This window comes from Anopheles ziemanni, chromosome 3, assembly GCF_943734765.1.
Source record: "Anopheles ziemanni chromosome 3, idAnoZiCoDA_A2_x.2, whole genome shotgun sequence".
NCBI lineage: Eukaryota > Metazoa > Arthropoda > Insecta > Diptera > Culicidae > Anopheles > Anopheles ziemanni.
In genome coordinates, this window is record NC_080706.1 from 76,458,878 (window position 1) to 76,472,682 (window position 13,805).

Here is a 13,805-nt window from a genome sequence, read left to right on the forward strand (position 1 = left end):
CATGTCGGCATGCGTTTTTTATCCGCTTTTTTTTGCAAAATTGTTATAAAATTATCGTTTGTGTTTTTGGGACTATCTACAAAGTTTAAGTCTTACCATTCATCGTCCCTTCGCAAGATAACATGGTTGGGACCTCTACTTCCCTCTTCTTTCCCTTTTTCTACTTTGCAGAAATAAATTAATCCTCATCTTGTCGAGTCGTGGCTTATCTTAACCGCTCGATCATAAACACAATTCAATCGATCGATTATTGCACTCGAGCACGCACAGTTCCACCGGGAACTCGACAGGAACTCGAATTCAGTTCTGCAGGCTTACCAAACGGAAGCTCGAAAGAATCAGGCCAGATCGAGGCGGATCAACAACGTGGTCTACCGCCGAAACATATTGCACCAAATTAGTCACCGTTCAGCCTGGCCCTGCGAGCCAAAAAGCGAACGTTTTGTACCACAAAGACGAGAAAAAAATAAAACTGACCGCGCATATGTTGGCATACGGTGGAATTTAAATTATTACTCCGAGCGTTCAGCCTTTCGGCCGTCGTCGTCATTAATGGGCGGTGCACCGTTCGATGGCGCGGCGGACGACGACTCCAGAGCCCAAATGCAAGAACCCCTAGAGTGTGGTTCCGTGCAGGAAGCGTTCGTTCGAGAAGGGCGGGTTCTTTGGCCTGCGGTTTTCCGCCCCTCCGCCCAACCCTACCCGGACGAAACGCGACAGTTGGGGACAGTTGTGTGGGTTGTTGGCGGTTGGTCCACGGGTTTTGGCTGAGGATAACGTCAAGACACACGCAACTAGGAAATTGTGTCAGTTCGTAATGCGAAATCCCACCCTTGCCTAGCACTTATCCATCCCTCGTGGGGGGTGTTTGAAGGTTACCCCCAAAGTCATCCCCGTGCCAAGTTATTTCAATATTTCCCCACTCTTGCCAGCAATTTTGGTAATCGTTACGGCATTTTCAGGAAAAGGTGGGACAAAACGGAAACCAAAGTAAACAAACTAATGTTCTGCATGGGGTAAAGAAAAAATAGCAACCGGGCAATGGGACGCGTGCCATAAAGTAGGTTAACAGGTATGCAGAGCGTAACGGAAATATTGGTTCGGGAAGATCTTCCTGAAGTGCGCATGTTTGACAAATCGTGGTCCAATATAGAGACTAAACGTATTGTGAAAGGGATTTATATCAAAGGATCTGAACTCAATATAGTTGTTAATTAAAAATGAACCAAAGTCCCGACGAAACGTGAGCAATATTGGGTATAGACCTTCAACTCACTAAAGTTTCTTTGGTTCATGTTAAGTTTCTCCAAATTACTGTCAATAATGTTCTCCCTTTTCAACGCCGAAACTTTGAAATGTGAAACTCGAAAGCTCATTCATTAGCGAGCCCGAATTCAATTGCCGCCCCGAAAGAAAAACCTCCGGCCAAAACGTGCCGCACGCCAACTTGCGACACATTCCTGACATTGCTCCTAAAACCACTTTCGTTTTCTTTTTTTCTCTCCTCTCCCTTTAAGAACGACCCCAAGCTCACCGGTTTGTTGGTTACGGAAGCACTCAACAATTTTGAATGTAAGGAAGGAAGGCAAAAATACATTTTCTATTTGACGTTGCTCTTGCACACGATCACCTGGCCGTGGGCGCAATATGTGCGACATGCGACGGTGGTTGGTTGGTTCGTTAAAAACAGTTTGAAAATCAGTAACACCAGCTCGTGGACTGCCCTTCGGTCGGTTGAAGAGGTGCGTTTTCAAGTCCCTCAAAAGTAGCGAAGTAGCGAGCAACGGTGTCGGGTAATGGAATGACAGTTAAATCAACGGAAAGGTTATCGGTACTTTACGATAAAGAAGGTGTTAGAAGAAAAGAACAATTTGGTCACACACCTGATAAAAAGCTACGTAAGGATTGAGGAAGACAGTGTTGGGATCGTTAAAGCCAGAAGATCAGGTTAACAAATGACATATAAAATGATAGTAAATGATCACAACACCAGATACTATTTTAACACACCAACTTATTCTAAGAGCTCGTTTCATTTAAGCTTGTAGAAACACTTAATGTTGGAAAAATGAACTATTTTTAACGTTTTTAAACTGGTTTAAGCTAGTTGTTTCGAATGATAAATATTTTTATGAAGTGTTTAGAAATTAGATTGCGCTGCAGTTGATTAAGTTTTTTGTTTTTAAGAAGCATAATACGTTCGGTTGTATAGTCATTGTTGAGAACTCACAAATAAGGGGATATACACTTATACGACACATACGATCACTATATGTTAGTGATGTAAAAAGACGAATTGACCGATGAAACGAGAAATTGGCAAAACATTTCAGTAGTATTTCATATTTTCAATTTGTAGATTTTTCTGTTGTTACATTTCATACGAAAACTATCTAACTATCTATTACGTCTAAACAAAATATCATTTTATTTAATTTTGAAAATTTTTAACTAATCAAATAAAGGAACTGACATATTTTCGGTCAGTACTTTAATCTACTCATTTTTACATTCTAATTTCACTCGAATATATTGTGACGATATGTTGTTTAGAACAAATTATGGTACGCATTACGACTAAAGTACTATTTAAGTAAGTTGAAGAACAACTATTCTTGGATGCCTTCATGATAAAACTTGTAAATGTTTGTCACAATATTTGTCATGACTCATTAAAGACAGATTGTTTTGCATTCCATTGTTAGTTCCAAGCAATAAATACACACTTCTATCGTCACTCACTTGATCGCTTAATTCTGTCACGACCTCTTAAAACCTATTGCTCGATCATAAATGGGCATACAGTACATAATACGCACTCACCAGAAACGATTACCGCACAGACTGAACATGTGTGTTTCCGTACCTCCCCCGAATCCGGGCCCAGAACATATCTTAATCCGCGATCTGAAAGGCTGTCGGTTCGGGTTAAGCAATGCGCTGCAACAGTCTTGCGTGGAGTGGATTAAAGGGGGGGTTTGCAATAACATATCATCGTATGCAAGAGCGCATATGTCGGAACTACAGGAGACGGCCGCAGTCGGTCCTTCGCATCGATCCTTGTACGGTCAGCCGATCTGGATTGATTTTGGGCCGCCGGCAAGCCGCACGGATTTTTTGTCAAAGAAACAGGGAAGAATTTTTCGCGCCCCCACCGAATTAAGTGAATTATTTGCGATGAGATATGAAACGGCCATGTTTCCAACGAAAGGAGCGTAAAGCGCAACCAACGCAGCGTATGTAGGCCGCGTGTTTTGTCGATATCGAGTCGAACTGGAAGGTAAATTATGAGCAATCTATTTCTAATGGCACCAAATACATCTCATTCCGCGCGGCTGGAACCTGGCAAAGGGTAGAAAATTATGACCATAAAAAAATACCCGGAAAATGCCCGACCAACCGCCTTTTCAAAGCCAACTAAAATGCATCACAAGATACGATACCGAAGCAGGAGAGAGAGAAAGAGAAAATGTGTCTCCCAACCGGTTCCTAAGTGTCCGGAGATCGGTCTAGGTCGCGCACCGTGGCATTAGCATGAAAACCCCCACTGTCTCACCCTTTCCTACGGACGACTCCCTTTTTCACACGTCGAACTGAACCCAAAATCCGAATTGCAAACGCCAGGCGGACAAACTTATTGGCACCGAAAGCCAGTTGATGATCGATCGGAGGAATTTGCATCAAAATGCGACCCACCAGCTGCATCTGACGACGACGACAACGACGACGATGGCGATGGATGTTGTTGTTGTTTGACCGAGTGAGTGGTTACATTTTTCTTCACCTTTTTATCCGCCTGGCAGGGATTTTGAAATTTAGGTCCCGGCCTTTACGGTGACGGGTTTTCTTTTCTGTGCACTTTTCGCCGATTTGCCTGCTATTGACCGGTTAAGAGGCATTGGAATATTGATTAGATGGGGCAGACGTTTTGGCATCTGCTTTTGCGCAAGCGGGTGAAGCTGTTTGCAAAACCTGTAGTCCGATTGTTTTTGTGCGACACGAGGTTTTTCTGCAAGCGACACGTGATCTACTGAAGAAGGTACATGAAGATTAAATTTACCGTAAAAAATAATAAATGTAGTCCAAATTATAAAAATAGTGATGATATTATGCGAAAAACAAAGCGGCTACAAGCACACACTATTTTATTTTCTAATCGTGGAAAATAGTTACGGAGACGAAGTGTTCCTAAAATTTAATAGTACACTATAAATCACTTTTACTTATTCAGAAACCGTACAAAATAATATACAACATATGTTTTTGGGATAGAGCGGAACATGGTTTGATGCATTTTTAACAGAAGCACCATAAGATGAGTTTAATTTGGAATGTTAGTTTTAATATTTTGCAAGCTCGAAAAAAATCCCAACAATCGTTTGATTAACCGTTTTCCTATAAATTATGGCGTCCCCACAGTTTTGCAAAAATTAAAAAGCACATCCCAACCTCAAGCATGCTGATGAGATTTTACGAAAGAATTTAGCGTTAGTTGTGCAGGTGGGAAAAAAACAAACCAATCACCACCCATTTTTTCCAGTGAAAAAAGAAAAACAATTAGTCGATTGTGAACAAGATTTCCACCGACGAGATTGCACAGCAGCTTACACTAGACGCCGTGCTAAAGTTAGACAAACACATTTGTGACGAATGTGCCATATTGCACGGCTGTCCAAAAGGCTGCGTGAAATTTTCCCAGTCCCGGCCCAGCCCAGTCAATTTTCCCAAAACCGTTTCCCATGTGGGCAACACTTGCCACCGTTTCCCTACCTCCATTGATAGAGTGCACGATAGGTTATATGCAAAGTGGGAGGTTAGGCACCGAGATTTACCACCATTGGCACTAATTACGCGAAACGTCCGACCGCACGCCCCGTGCCTCGGGATTGAGTGCTCTATCACGCCACCACTACCGACAACTAAGATGCAAGACACTATCGGCCGATTCTAGGGTTGCTTCCACCCTTCGGTTGCACGTGAGGCCCGATTGGAGGTCTGAAATCTTTGCCCCACTCAACGTTTGTTTTCAGTTCTAAAGTTCCTCCTTCCCACCTGATGTGATAAAGAGTGCTAAAGTACATACGCTTGGGTCCCAAAGGTGGTTGCATTTGTTTGACTAAAGTGCGTGGAGTCTGATGTTGCGCAAAGACAAACCAAAATTTCAATCCACACTAGCAGACGAAAAAGTAGCCGATTTCAGTGTGAGCTTAGTTTTTTTATTATCGCACCAAGCTGAAGACCATCCACACCTAAGAAGAGAACGTATATAAAATATCTTTAGCTTAGAAATAAGTACAAGAAAAATATACATATAAACCCAATAAAATAATATGCTAAATTTGAACTTTATATTGATGTCGATGTACTTAGATGTCGTTAGCTAATGTTAGTCTTTGCAAAATCCCAAATTTAAACATCAATTGACAATTTAGTTTGATAGTGTAGTATGAATAAACGTATTAATGTTAGTAGTTGACATAAATTTGCCTTAGTATCTTTTCCAGCATAGAACAAACGCCCTCAGAGATAGGTTCCATAAATCTGTTTACGAACTTGATCGATCTGAAATCTAGTTAGAGTTTCTATTCCGTACTGTTATTTTTTTTTTTCCTCAACATGACTAATCGGAGCAACTAAAAACATAACCTCAGGTTTAACTTCTTTGCAATATAATTTACTAAAAAAAAATCTGAAACTGTGCATAACATGTACGGTTTGCATATATGCTGAGATTCTCGTGAGAAGAGTAAGGAATTTCTTTTGGTATTTTCAATTGAGCTAAGTATTACGACATTTAAAGAATAATTTTACGTTTTGGAAAATATTTTGTCGGCATTTCAAATGTATGTTTTACAGTCTAGTCTAGTCTAGTCTAAAGTCCTTATTATCAATTTTGGACTTTGAATGTAATTATAACTATTAATAAAAACAACTTTGATTACACTTTGTTCTTTCCCATTTCAAACAGAAAACCATCGTTTATACAAATAAAAGTAATTTGAAATTCCAAAATAAGAATAACGAACATACTATTGAACAGAACCAAATGGTAAAGGGTATTAGTTCAAAATCTGCCATTCTTTTGCACAGACCCGTGCGCGGCACAGTGCGTCACCGTAGACGGAGCGGTACACCCCCAACCGAATGTGTTGAAGCCTATCGGAGCCTAGCCAGCCCACGAGAGGCAGGTATCTCCCCTCTCCTTACAAGAGGCTCTCATCTACCGGACGGCGCCTGGCGGAAGACGCTAGCAGGGCAAAAGGCAGGGCGCAGCGCGGTTTTCGGCTTTTGGCGGAAATGTTTGCCTTGCGCGGGCCACCGGACCACACGTCGTCGGGGTTATGAGGTGCGCAGACCGGCACGCGGACATTCAGTGCCCTACCGGAGCCCACCGACGACGGACGCTGTTGATCGGAATAGTTTGCAACCCCTAATCGTAGTGGAACACATCAAGAATCTGTGGTGCGAGGGAAACAACGCGTATTTAAAGTGCGATTGTCGGTTGAGTGTCACGATTTTTTCGTAGTAGAACTCAAAGTGTTCGAATTCGTGTAAGTTTTTAAATTTCATAGCAAATTGTTAAGGAAAGTTTTTTCACCATTTGTTTCTTGGTTTTATTTTTTGAACCATGAAAATTTGAAATAGTCATTGAGAACAAATATTTTTAAAATAAAATTAAAAAAAACGCAAAAATTAAGCATTCTGTCTGCCTACAATTTTTCTAAATTGTTGGACATAAATTCTCCATTCTAGTAATTTCCAAATTAGTTACCTCACACGCGGGATAAAAAATTAACTATCATTCAAATACAAAAAAATCATTTCGTGGTTTCGTGTTCGTCGTGCCAAATAGGGTGTCGGGTGGTACTGGTACTTAGTACACCTTCCATAAACCGTTCAGCAGCTTCGATCCGTTTTTAACAGGATTAATTGCCGACATTACCTCGCTGTCAGGGTGAGGAAATTTCTTCTCTTTCGGCGGATCGAAAGGGTTGGTGAAACTGTCTTATGCTACTTCTACGTTTCGGAACCGACCCTCGGCAATTACTCGGTTGATCGATCTGTGGCGAGATTTGTGTGTGTGCGTGCTTGTGACTTGGACGATTTCTGGCCGATTGGTTTTGGGTGATCGATGGAGAAAGACCTCCTTGGGGACACCTGAAACAAACCAATAATATGAACTCTCGCCAACGCAACGAATTAGTGAGAAGCAGAGATTAGGTCGTTTCAACGCGTCAACACCCGGTGGTTCCACGCTTTTGCAGCAGCATTTCGGAATACTAATGCTCCCAGTCTTCAGGCCGCTATTGTGAACCGCTTTATGGACTTGTAGTCTGGTGTGAAATGCGCCGAGTTTGTCACTCTTTGGCGGGCGGTTTCCTACATCCGTTCAACGTGAGCAGCATAAATTGTTGCATTCGGTGTAGTTGCCGACCGTTTTCGATCAGCCCGCCAACGGAAGAATTTGATCGGGCCAAAATTTTAGTGACATGTGTTGCATATTGGGTAACAGTGTGATTTATGTGTACCGGTAAATTCGATCATCGCGCTTTCCGGCGCGTATGCAAATGTTGACTTTTCATATCTTCCGTTTGTCGCATTTCACCCTTCTATTTTTTTACACAAAAATCTTACCTAATAATTGTGAAATTTTGCAAACTGATGTAAAACTAGATAGTTTCAAATTATGTAGAGCATGTTTCTTTTCATATTAAGTTATGAGATTTTTTACTTCAAACTACTTTCTCCATTGGATGTTTTAAAAAACATAATTTTCTTGTTAAATTTTGTATTTATAACTTACCAAAATGTACAGTAGAAGATTGGACACCCTTTCTTGCCTTTTATTCTACTATACAATCGGTACCAAAATATGTGTTGGTCGGAATACAGTTGGTCGCTTCTGCGTCGAAACAAAAAATACAAGATTATCCATAATTCACATTGAAGAGAAATATGTGTGATCAAGCACATTGTACGCCGGCTGAGTAGGACAACAACGAGGACTCGTTTTTATGACTCTTTACCATATCAATTTTACGGTCAACAACTACCCGTTTGTTGCCCGTGTACATGTGTACCAAAACATCGCCAAATAATGAAGACATCTTCAACTGGTTGCGCAACTCGGCTCGACTCCACGGCTTAACCGGTCAGTTTGCGCGCGCGCGCGTGCGATTTCGCGTGCACCCTTACGGCAACAATGTCCGTCTATAACTAATTGGTATGTTAATGATCGTTAAATAACCGCTCGTGCTGGAGAGCGCGGCATTAATGATTCCATGATCCAAACATCATCCCGTCACAACATAAACCGAGCTGGCCATCAATCGACGGCTTTATGGGTTTCTATACATACGCGACGACCCCAACGCAAGATTGGGCGCGTAGGTCAAGGGTTCCCGTGTAGCATAGATGAGACACACATTTTCCATAGGGCACGTAACTGTTGTTGGTAGGTCAAAACGACCAATTGTGTGAACTTTAGCGGGGGTGCTGTACGAGAACATAAAATCTCCAAGACCACACGTCCCAATTAAAAAAAAAAACAACCGGTGGTGTGCAGCACCTCGTCAGATCGACGGATGCACCACCTTACCATGCGATGCATGGAGCTTGTATCCCTGCGCGCGGTTTTTATGGAGCTGTGAATTGGAGCATAATTTGGACGTGTGTAATTTTTATGGACCAGCTCTTCGTGGTTCATCATGCAACATCGTGAGAGCGTTTGAAGACGGGTTTGACCAGCGGTCAAGGTTAACGTGGAAGTGGAGCTTATTTGGAGGATGCTATAGAAGTTGAGGCGTCTTTCTAATGTATAAAATCTTGAAAGAATAGAATTGCGAACAAATAATTTGCAAACGAATAAAAAATTAGCAGGAATATAAAAAAAAACTTCTAAAGAATATGTTTATATGTTTATTAGTTTATCTTATTGCTTGCCTCTAGAATGTTTGAAAAGTGCACTAACATTATAGAAACAACAATAAACCAACATAATAAGTAAATCTAAAATTTAAAAGTTTAGACTAAAACACTTTAGACTAAAACTTTGGACCCCTTTTGACTGGATTTATTTGACCCTATTCTTTAAATATTAATTCTTCCAAGGGATTTGACTATTATAATAAATAATACTACATTCAACGTTCTAATAAGTTTGAGTAAAAAAAAAGAGAGGATCCATCAGAGTAGCGTTATCAAATGAATGAGCTGTTGCATCAAATTCATCTTATCTTGTTCAATCGACCATTTTTTTCGAATTGAATTCATGTCTGTGGACAAAAATGTAATGTAATGTTAATAATTGAATCGATAATTTTCGAACAGCCCTGATAACTGCATCTATGATAATGGTCTTGGTCAATTGAAAACAACAATCAATTCGTATAAAACATGATTAAATAACACTAAACTAGACTCAAATCTATTTCACTTATATCCTCCCTAACATTCCTCAGATTAAACAATAAAACGGCGCCTATAGATGATAGAAACAACTTCCAGCAATTTAATCACTCAGGTTCTCGCAAAATCAAGATGGATGTCTTATCTTAGGCTAAAGATGATTAAATTAAATTTTTCTTCTACGCAGCGTTTGATTTGCACACAATAAACAAAGATCTGTTCCTCGGTGTACCGTACCGAAGTCGTAACAGAAGAACCACCGAACATAGTTTGTACCGATGTTATCACATTCCCGGCCGGAGGTTCGCGCACTTGGGGCTGGCGTGGAAAAATTCCAAAATCCACTCATGCTCTTGCGCACCTCCCTCAGTGCGCACATTCATACCAACGGCGGCCGTAAAACTGCAATAATGGAAGGCCACTGCCAGTGCTAATATCGATCCATCCCTCTTCTGAACCGAGCCCTTGCACCTTACCCCATGGTGGCCCCACGCCCCCACGAGCCATGCGAGCTGTGTTTGGTGTGAAAATTGCAGCCCCCGAAATTCGTCTATCACCCTCCCGCAACGTGTTATTATACTTATTTTCCCTTCTTCTCGTGTGCATTTCACCCATTTGCAGGCTCTAACGGACAACTTCAACAGGCGGAGGTACCGGCCGTTGTGGATGTGTTTTAAATCATTGCACGCGGACAGTGGGAACCGACAATGCAGTCAAGGCGTTTGGCGGCGATGGTGAAGGTAGGGCAGCCGCATTGTTACCCCAAAAGCCGTGAGCCTACTACAATGTGGAACAATTTGTGAATTTGTTTTGTGGCTTGTCTTGCCTGTCTTCGTTTCGTTTGACAGATCAATTGGTGCTGTTACTTGGTGGTGACGCTCGGCTCACTGGGACTGCCGTGTCGGGCGGTGGCCGTCGAATCACCCGAGCCGGCCTCCCTGCTGCGACCACGCGATGTCAACCCACACCCGTACCGGAACGCCTACGAGGGAATCGCCATCTTCGACCGGAACCTTGTTACGAACGGGGAAAAATTTACCCAAAACCTTCTGAAGTAAGACCCGAATCCCTTCCGGCCGCCACCGCTAAACGGTACCGTTTAGGCGGGGCATTTTTCTTTTTGGAGACCTTGGGCGCCGGTTTGATAATTTTATTTCCCCTCTGTCATTCATAATCTCCCACGATCGTTTTTCCCGCACCCTTTAGTCAAGGTCCCATTCAGTTCCCACGGCTGCGCGAACCGAACAGCGTCAATGGGCTGCCGTACCCTTACGAGACGCTCGCCCTCAAGGAACGCCACCAAAAGATGGTTCGCTTTTCCGGACCGGATGGACAGATTGTGAAACCGGTCTATCAGGCGCTGGCGAAACATGCCGCCCGAGTCCTCGGCAAAGGGTACGCCGTCGAGGATATCGATAGCTTCAATGTACGTAATGATCAATCATGATGAGGCGAATATGTTATGCGACAGTAAAGAAATTCTTTTCCTTTTCTACTCACCTCCGCGCGGATAGGAAGCATCTACGAACGTGAAGAAAAACTACGTCTTCTCGTACGCCGTGAAGGACTCGGCGTCGGGTGATGACTTTTCGCACACGCAGCAACAGCAAACGGACGGCGCGGTCAAGGGTAGCTATAAGGTGCAGCTTCCAGATGGCCGCATGCAGATCGTCAAGTATGTGGCCGACAACAATGGCTATCGGGCGGACGTTACCTACGAGAACGAACCGGCCGGTGCTGGTTCAGGGCCAGCTGTTTCTCCAACCGCTGGTCAGGTAGCTCCAGCTCCTCCGGTTGCGTACGAAACATATTACGAAAGACCTTTGGTTCTTCAGCAACAGCAGCAGCAACAGCAGCAACAGCAGGTTCATCAGCACCAACAATACCAGCTTCGTCCTGCCCGGGTTTACTACGCGGCAAACCCCTCAACCCAAATTCCTGCTCCGTTCTATCCGTCGCAATTGCGTGACGTGAAGATCCACAGCTACAATACGGCCCCGCACGCCGGTGCAGTGATTGCTTCGACAACTACGCAGGCAACTCCAGTGTCTGGTGGGGCTTACCTATCTGCATTCCAGGCTCCCGCCAACCTAGCGTATATTGCAACACCATCCCCGAACGGGGCCGGCGCTGGTTCCATCATACTATCGACGGCTTCAGCTCCGCTTGCGGCCTATCGTGACATTCATGTACCACCACCACCGCCCGTCCAACCGCTCGGTATCTCTTTCGCTTCCGCCGGCCGCCGGACGACCGTTTTCGCCGACCCAGCGCGTGTTTCGCCGCAAGGTGTAGCACTGCAGCAAGCGATCTATCAGCCGCAAACGCAGCAAAATCTGGATTACGGGTACGTGCAGATACCGAGCGACAATCGGGTGTACAGGCGGGACACGGATCGCAGCACGGAGGTGCTGTCCGGAGTGCAGCATAAACACGACACAGTGAAGAAGAACCAAAGCAGCCAAACGCAACGTCACCTGGAGCAGCAGCAAAAGTCGATTTAAATCCCAGTTGACTTTGTTTTTCTGTTCTGTACAATAAATAGCTAATTACTCCTAATAAATTAAGTTATAATTGGAGTCCACATGGGTTTCTTTCACTTTCTCACTACACTCACTACACAAAATACCTAGAAGAGAAGAGTTAATTATTTTAGCTTTCTTTTTTATTGCTCAATTGAAATGATTCAAGTTCAACATTATCGTTATCTTTCATCCGGTACTTACTGTTTGAAACCCTTTGCTCATCGTTATGCAGAATTAAAAATGAAACACCATTAAACTGATAAACTCACTTGAGACTTAGCAGAAAAAAACATCTCCCGGATTCCCACTGCCGACAATAACACATTCATTAAACTGAAGTGGGTCACAATCATTACCGTGTCACCGAAGGTCACGTAGTAACATATGTTCATCAAGAGCAATATCCCCTCCCAGACAGGAGATAGGAATACCCGTGTTTATCGGGAATAGAACCGCTTTTCATTCATAGACTCGCGTGGACCAGCGTGTACCAAAAATAACCACACCACTTCACTTTCATAGCGTTACCTCCTGCCTACGTCTGCAATTTTGTCCCCCCACAGTTTTCACACGTCATTCGGAAAATTCACGATCACATGCTGTTCGTTATCGGAATAGAAAATGAAGAAGCACACACTGAAGCTTCGCACTTGGTACAATTATATTTTTCTTTTCTTTAAATTGTGTTTAGTATACCTATAACTTTTTTGGTTTTAACAAACAGTTCCGGCAAATTTATTCCAAGTCGTTCCGAATCGTTGGGAGATTAAGACGCATCAATGTTTGAACGATTTGTGCAAAGCTGATGAATCCGCCAATAAACTAAGTGAGATATATCGATCCTGTGCTTCCAAGGACGAGGAATGATTGATTGTTGCCTTTGTTGCACTATCAAGTTCCTTCTTTCCTTCTTCTCTGCTTGATAACATCTCGTCAATCACAGTTTCCATCTTGTGTAGCACTAGTAACAACACCTTTTTCGTCGAGTTCTTATTTTTTTTTTCGGAGGATGATGAAAGGGAGTCGGACTGCCCCAAGGACTCATAGGAGAATAAATAGTGATTTTCTCTATTTGTTAATACTTATTTACACCTGGAAGGAAAGCGAAACGAAAAACGAGCACGAATAAGCATATTATTAAAATAACTTTAAACAAAAATTGTCCAGTTTTTACTTACTTCTTTGAGTATCCAAAGAGCCTCTTAGCTTTCTACTCTTTTTTGTTAAAAATATACTCGTTTGCCATTGTGTAGCCGAGTCCGATGGACAGGGCGGCGACCACCGTGCCTTGCGCGGCCACTCGCAGCTGCATCAGGAAGACGGACGTCGACATGGCTCCCCGGTTCTTGTACTTGTACGCCCCAATGCCACATACCGCCACCAAGCCTGCAATTCCGATGGGCATGAAGGGAGACTCTCGGGCTTTGCGGGCGAGCTTATCCGAGTGAGTCTCGTCGTACGTTGGCATTTTACCGCTCATTCTAAATGCAGGCACAAAGAAATACAGATGATTAATTTAAACACTCTTCTGGTTACTATCACATCAGCTGTGGCGCATGGCTCGACCCCAGCACACTTATTTTATACATCCCTCCTCAAGATCTTCCCTCCGAAGTTCAAGGTCAGACACCTTGCGCGAATGCGTTACATCACGAAGAAAGGCATCTTGACGATGCCGTGCACTATGCCTGGTAACCACGGAATCCACATGAAGGTACCTACCTGATAATTTGCACGTTCCAACAAGCAAGTCACCGGTGATAGAAATCCTCGAACAGGATCTTTTTGGAGGGGAATTGGTTTTGAACCACTTTATCCCTTCCACCCGAGGTCTCGCGAAAGATGATGAAATTCGCCGCGCCAGATGATCGA

At 43.2% G+C, this 13,805-nt stretch overlaps 2 protein-coding genes across 2 annotated transcripts; one reads left to right on the plus strand and one right to left on the minus strand.

Annotated features, from left to right (window-relative positions):
• Nucleotides 1-10,115: 10,115 nt before the first annotated feature.
• Nucleotides 10,116-11,912, plus strand: LOC131285511 (uncharacterized). The gene is made up of 4 exons (XM_058314369.1): nucleotides 10,116-10,148; nucleotides 10,257-10,462; nucleotides 10,615-10,834; nucleotides 10,923-11,912. The coding sequence occupies exons 1-4, from the start codon at nucleotides 10,116-10,118 to the stop codon at nucleotides 11,910-11,912; spliced, it is 1,449 nt and encodes a 482-aa protein (XP_058170352.1).
• A 667-nt stretch (nucleotides 11,913-12,579) lies between these two features.
• LOC131287287 (HIG1 domain family member 1A, mitochondrial-like) lies at nucleotides 12,580-13,801 on the minus strand. Its single transcript, XM_058316322.1, has 3 exons — nucleotides 13,656-13,801; nucleotides 13,112-13,414; nucleotides 12,580-13,025 (listed from the first exon to the last, which is right to left on the minus strand). Exon 2 carries the CDS (start codon nucleotides 13,411-13,413, stop codon nucleotides 13,144-13,146), a length of 270 nt encoding a protein of 89 aa, XP_058172305.1. The 5' UTR covers nucleotide 13,414; nucleotides 13,656-13,801; the 3' UTR covers nucleotides 12,580-13,025; nucleotides 13,112-13,143.
• Between the last annotated feature and the right edge of the window lie 4 nt (nucleotides 13,802-13,805).

Coding starts and splice junctions, on each gene's coding strand:
- LOC131285511 (XM_058314369.1), top strand. CDS start 10,116: ATGCAGTCAAGGCGTTTGGCGGCGATGGTGAAG. Junction 10,463..10,614: donor TTTACCCAAAACCTTCTGAA/GTAAGACCCGAA, acceptor CGCACCCTTTAG/TCAAGGTCCCATTCAGTTCC. Junction 10,835..10,922: donor AGGATATCGATAGCTTCAAT/GTACGTAATGAT, acceptor CCGCGCGGATAG/GAAGCATCTACGAACGTGAA.
- LOC131287287 (XM_058316322.1), bottom strand. CDS start 13,413: ATGAGCGGTAAAATGCCAACGTACGACGAGACTCACTCGGATAAGCTC.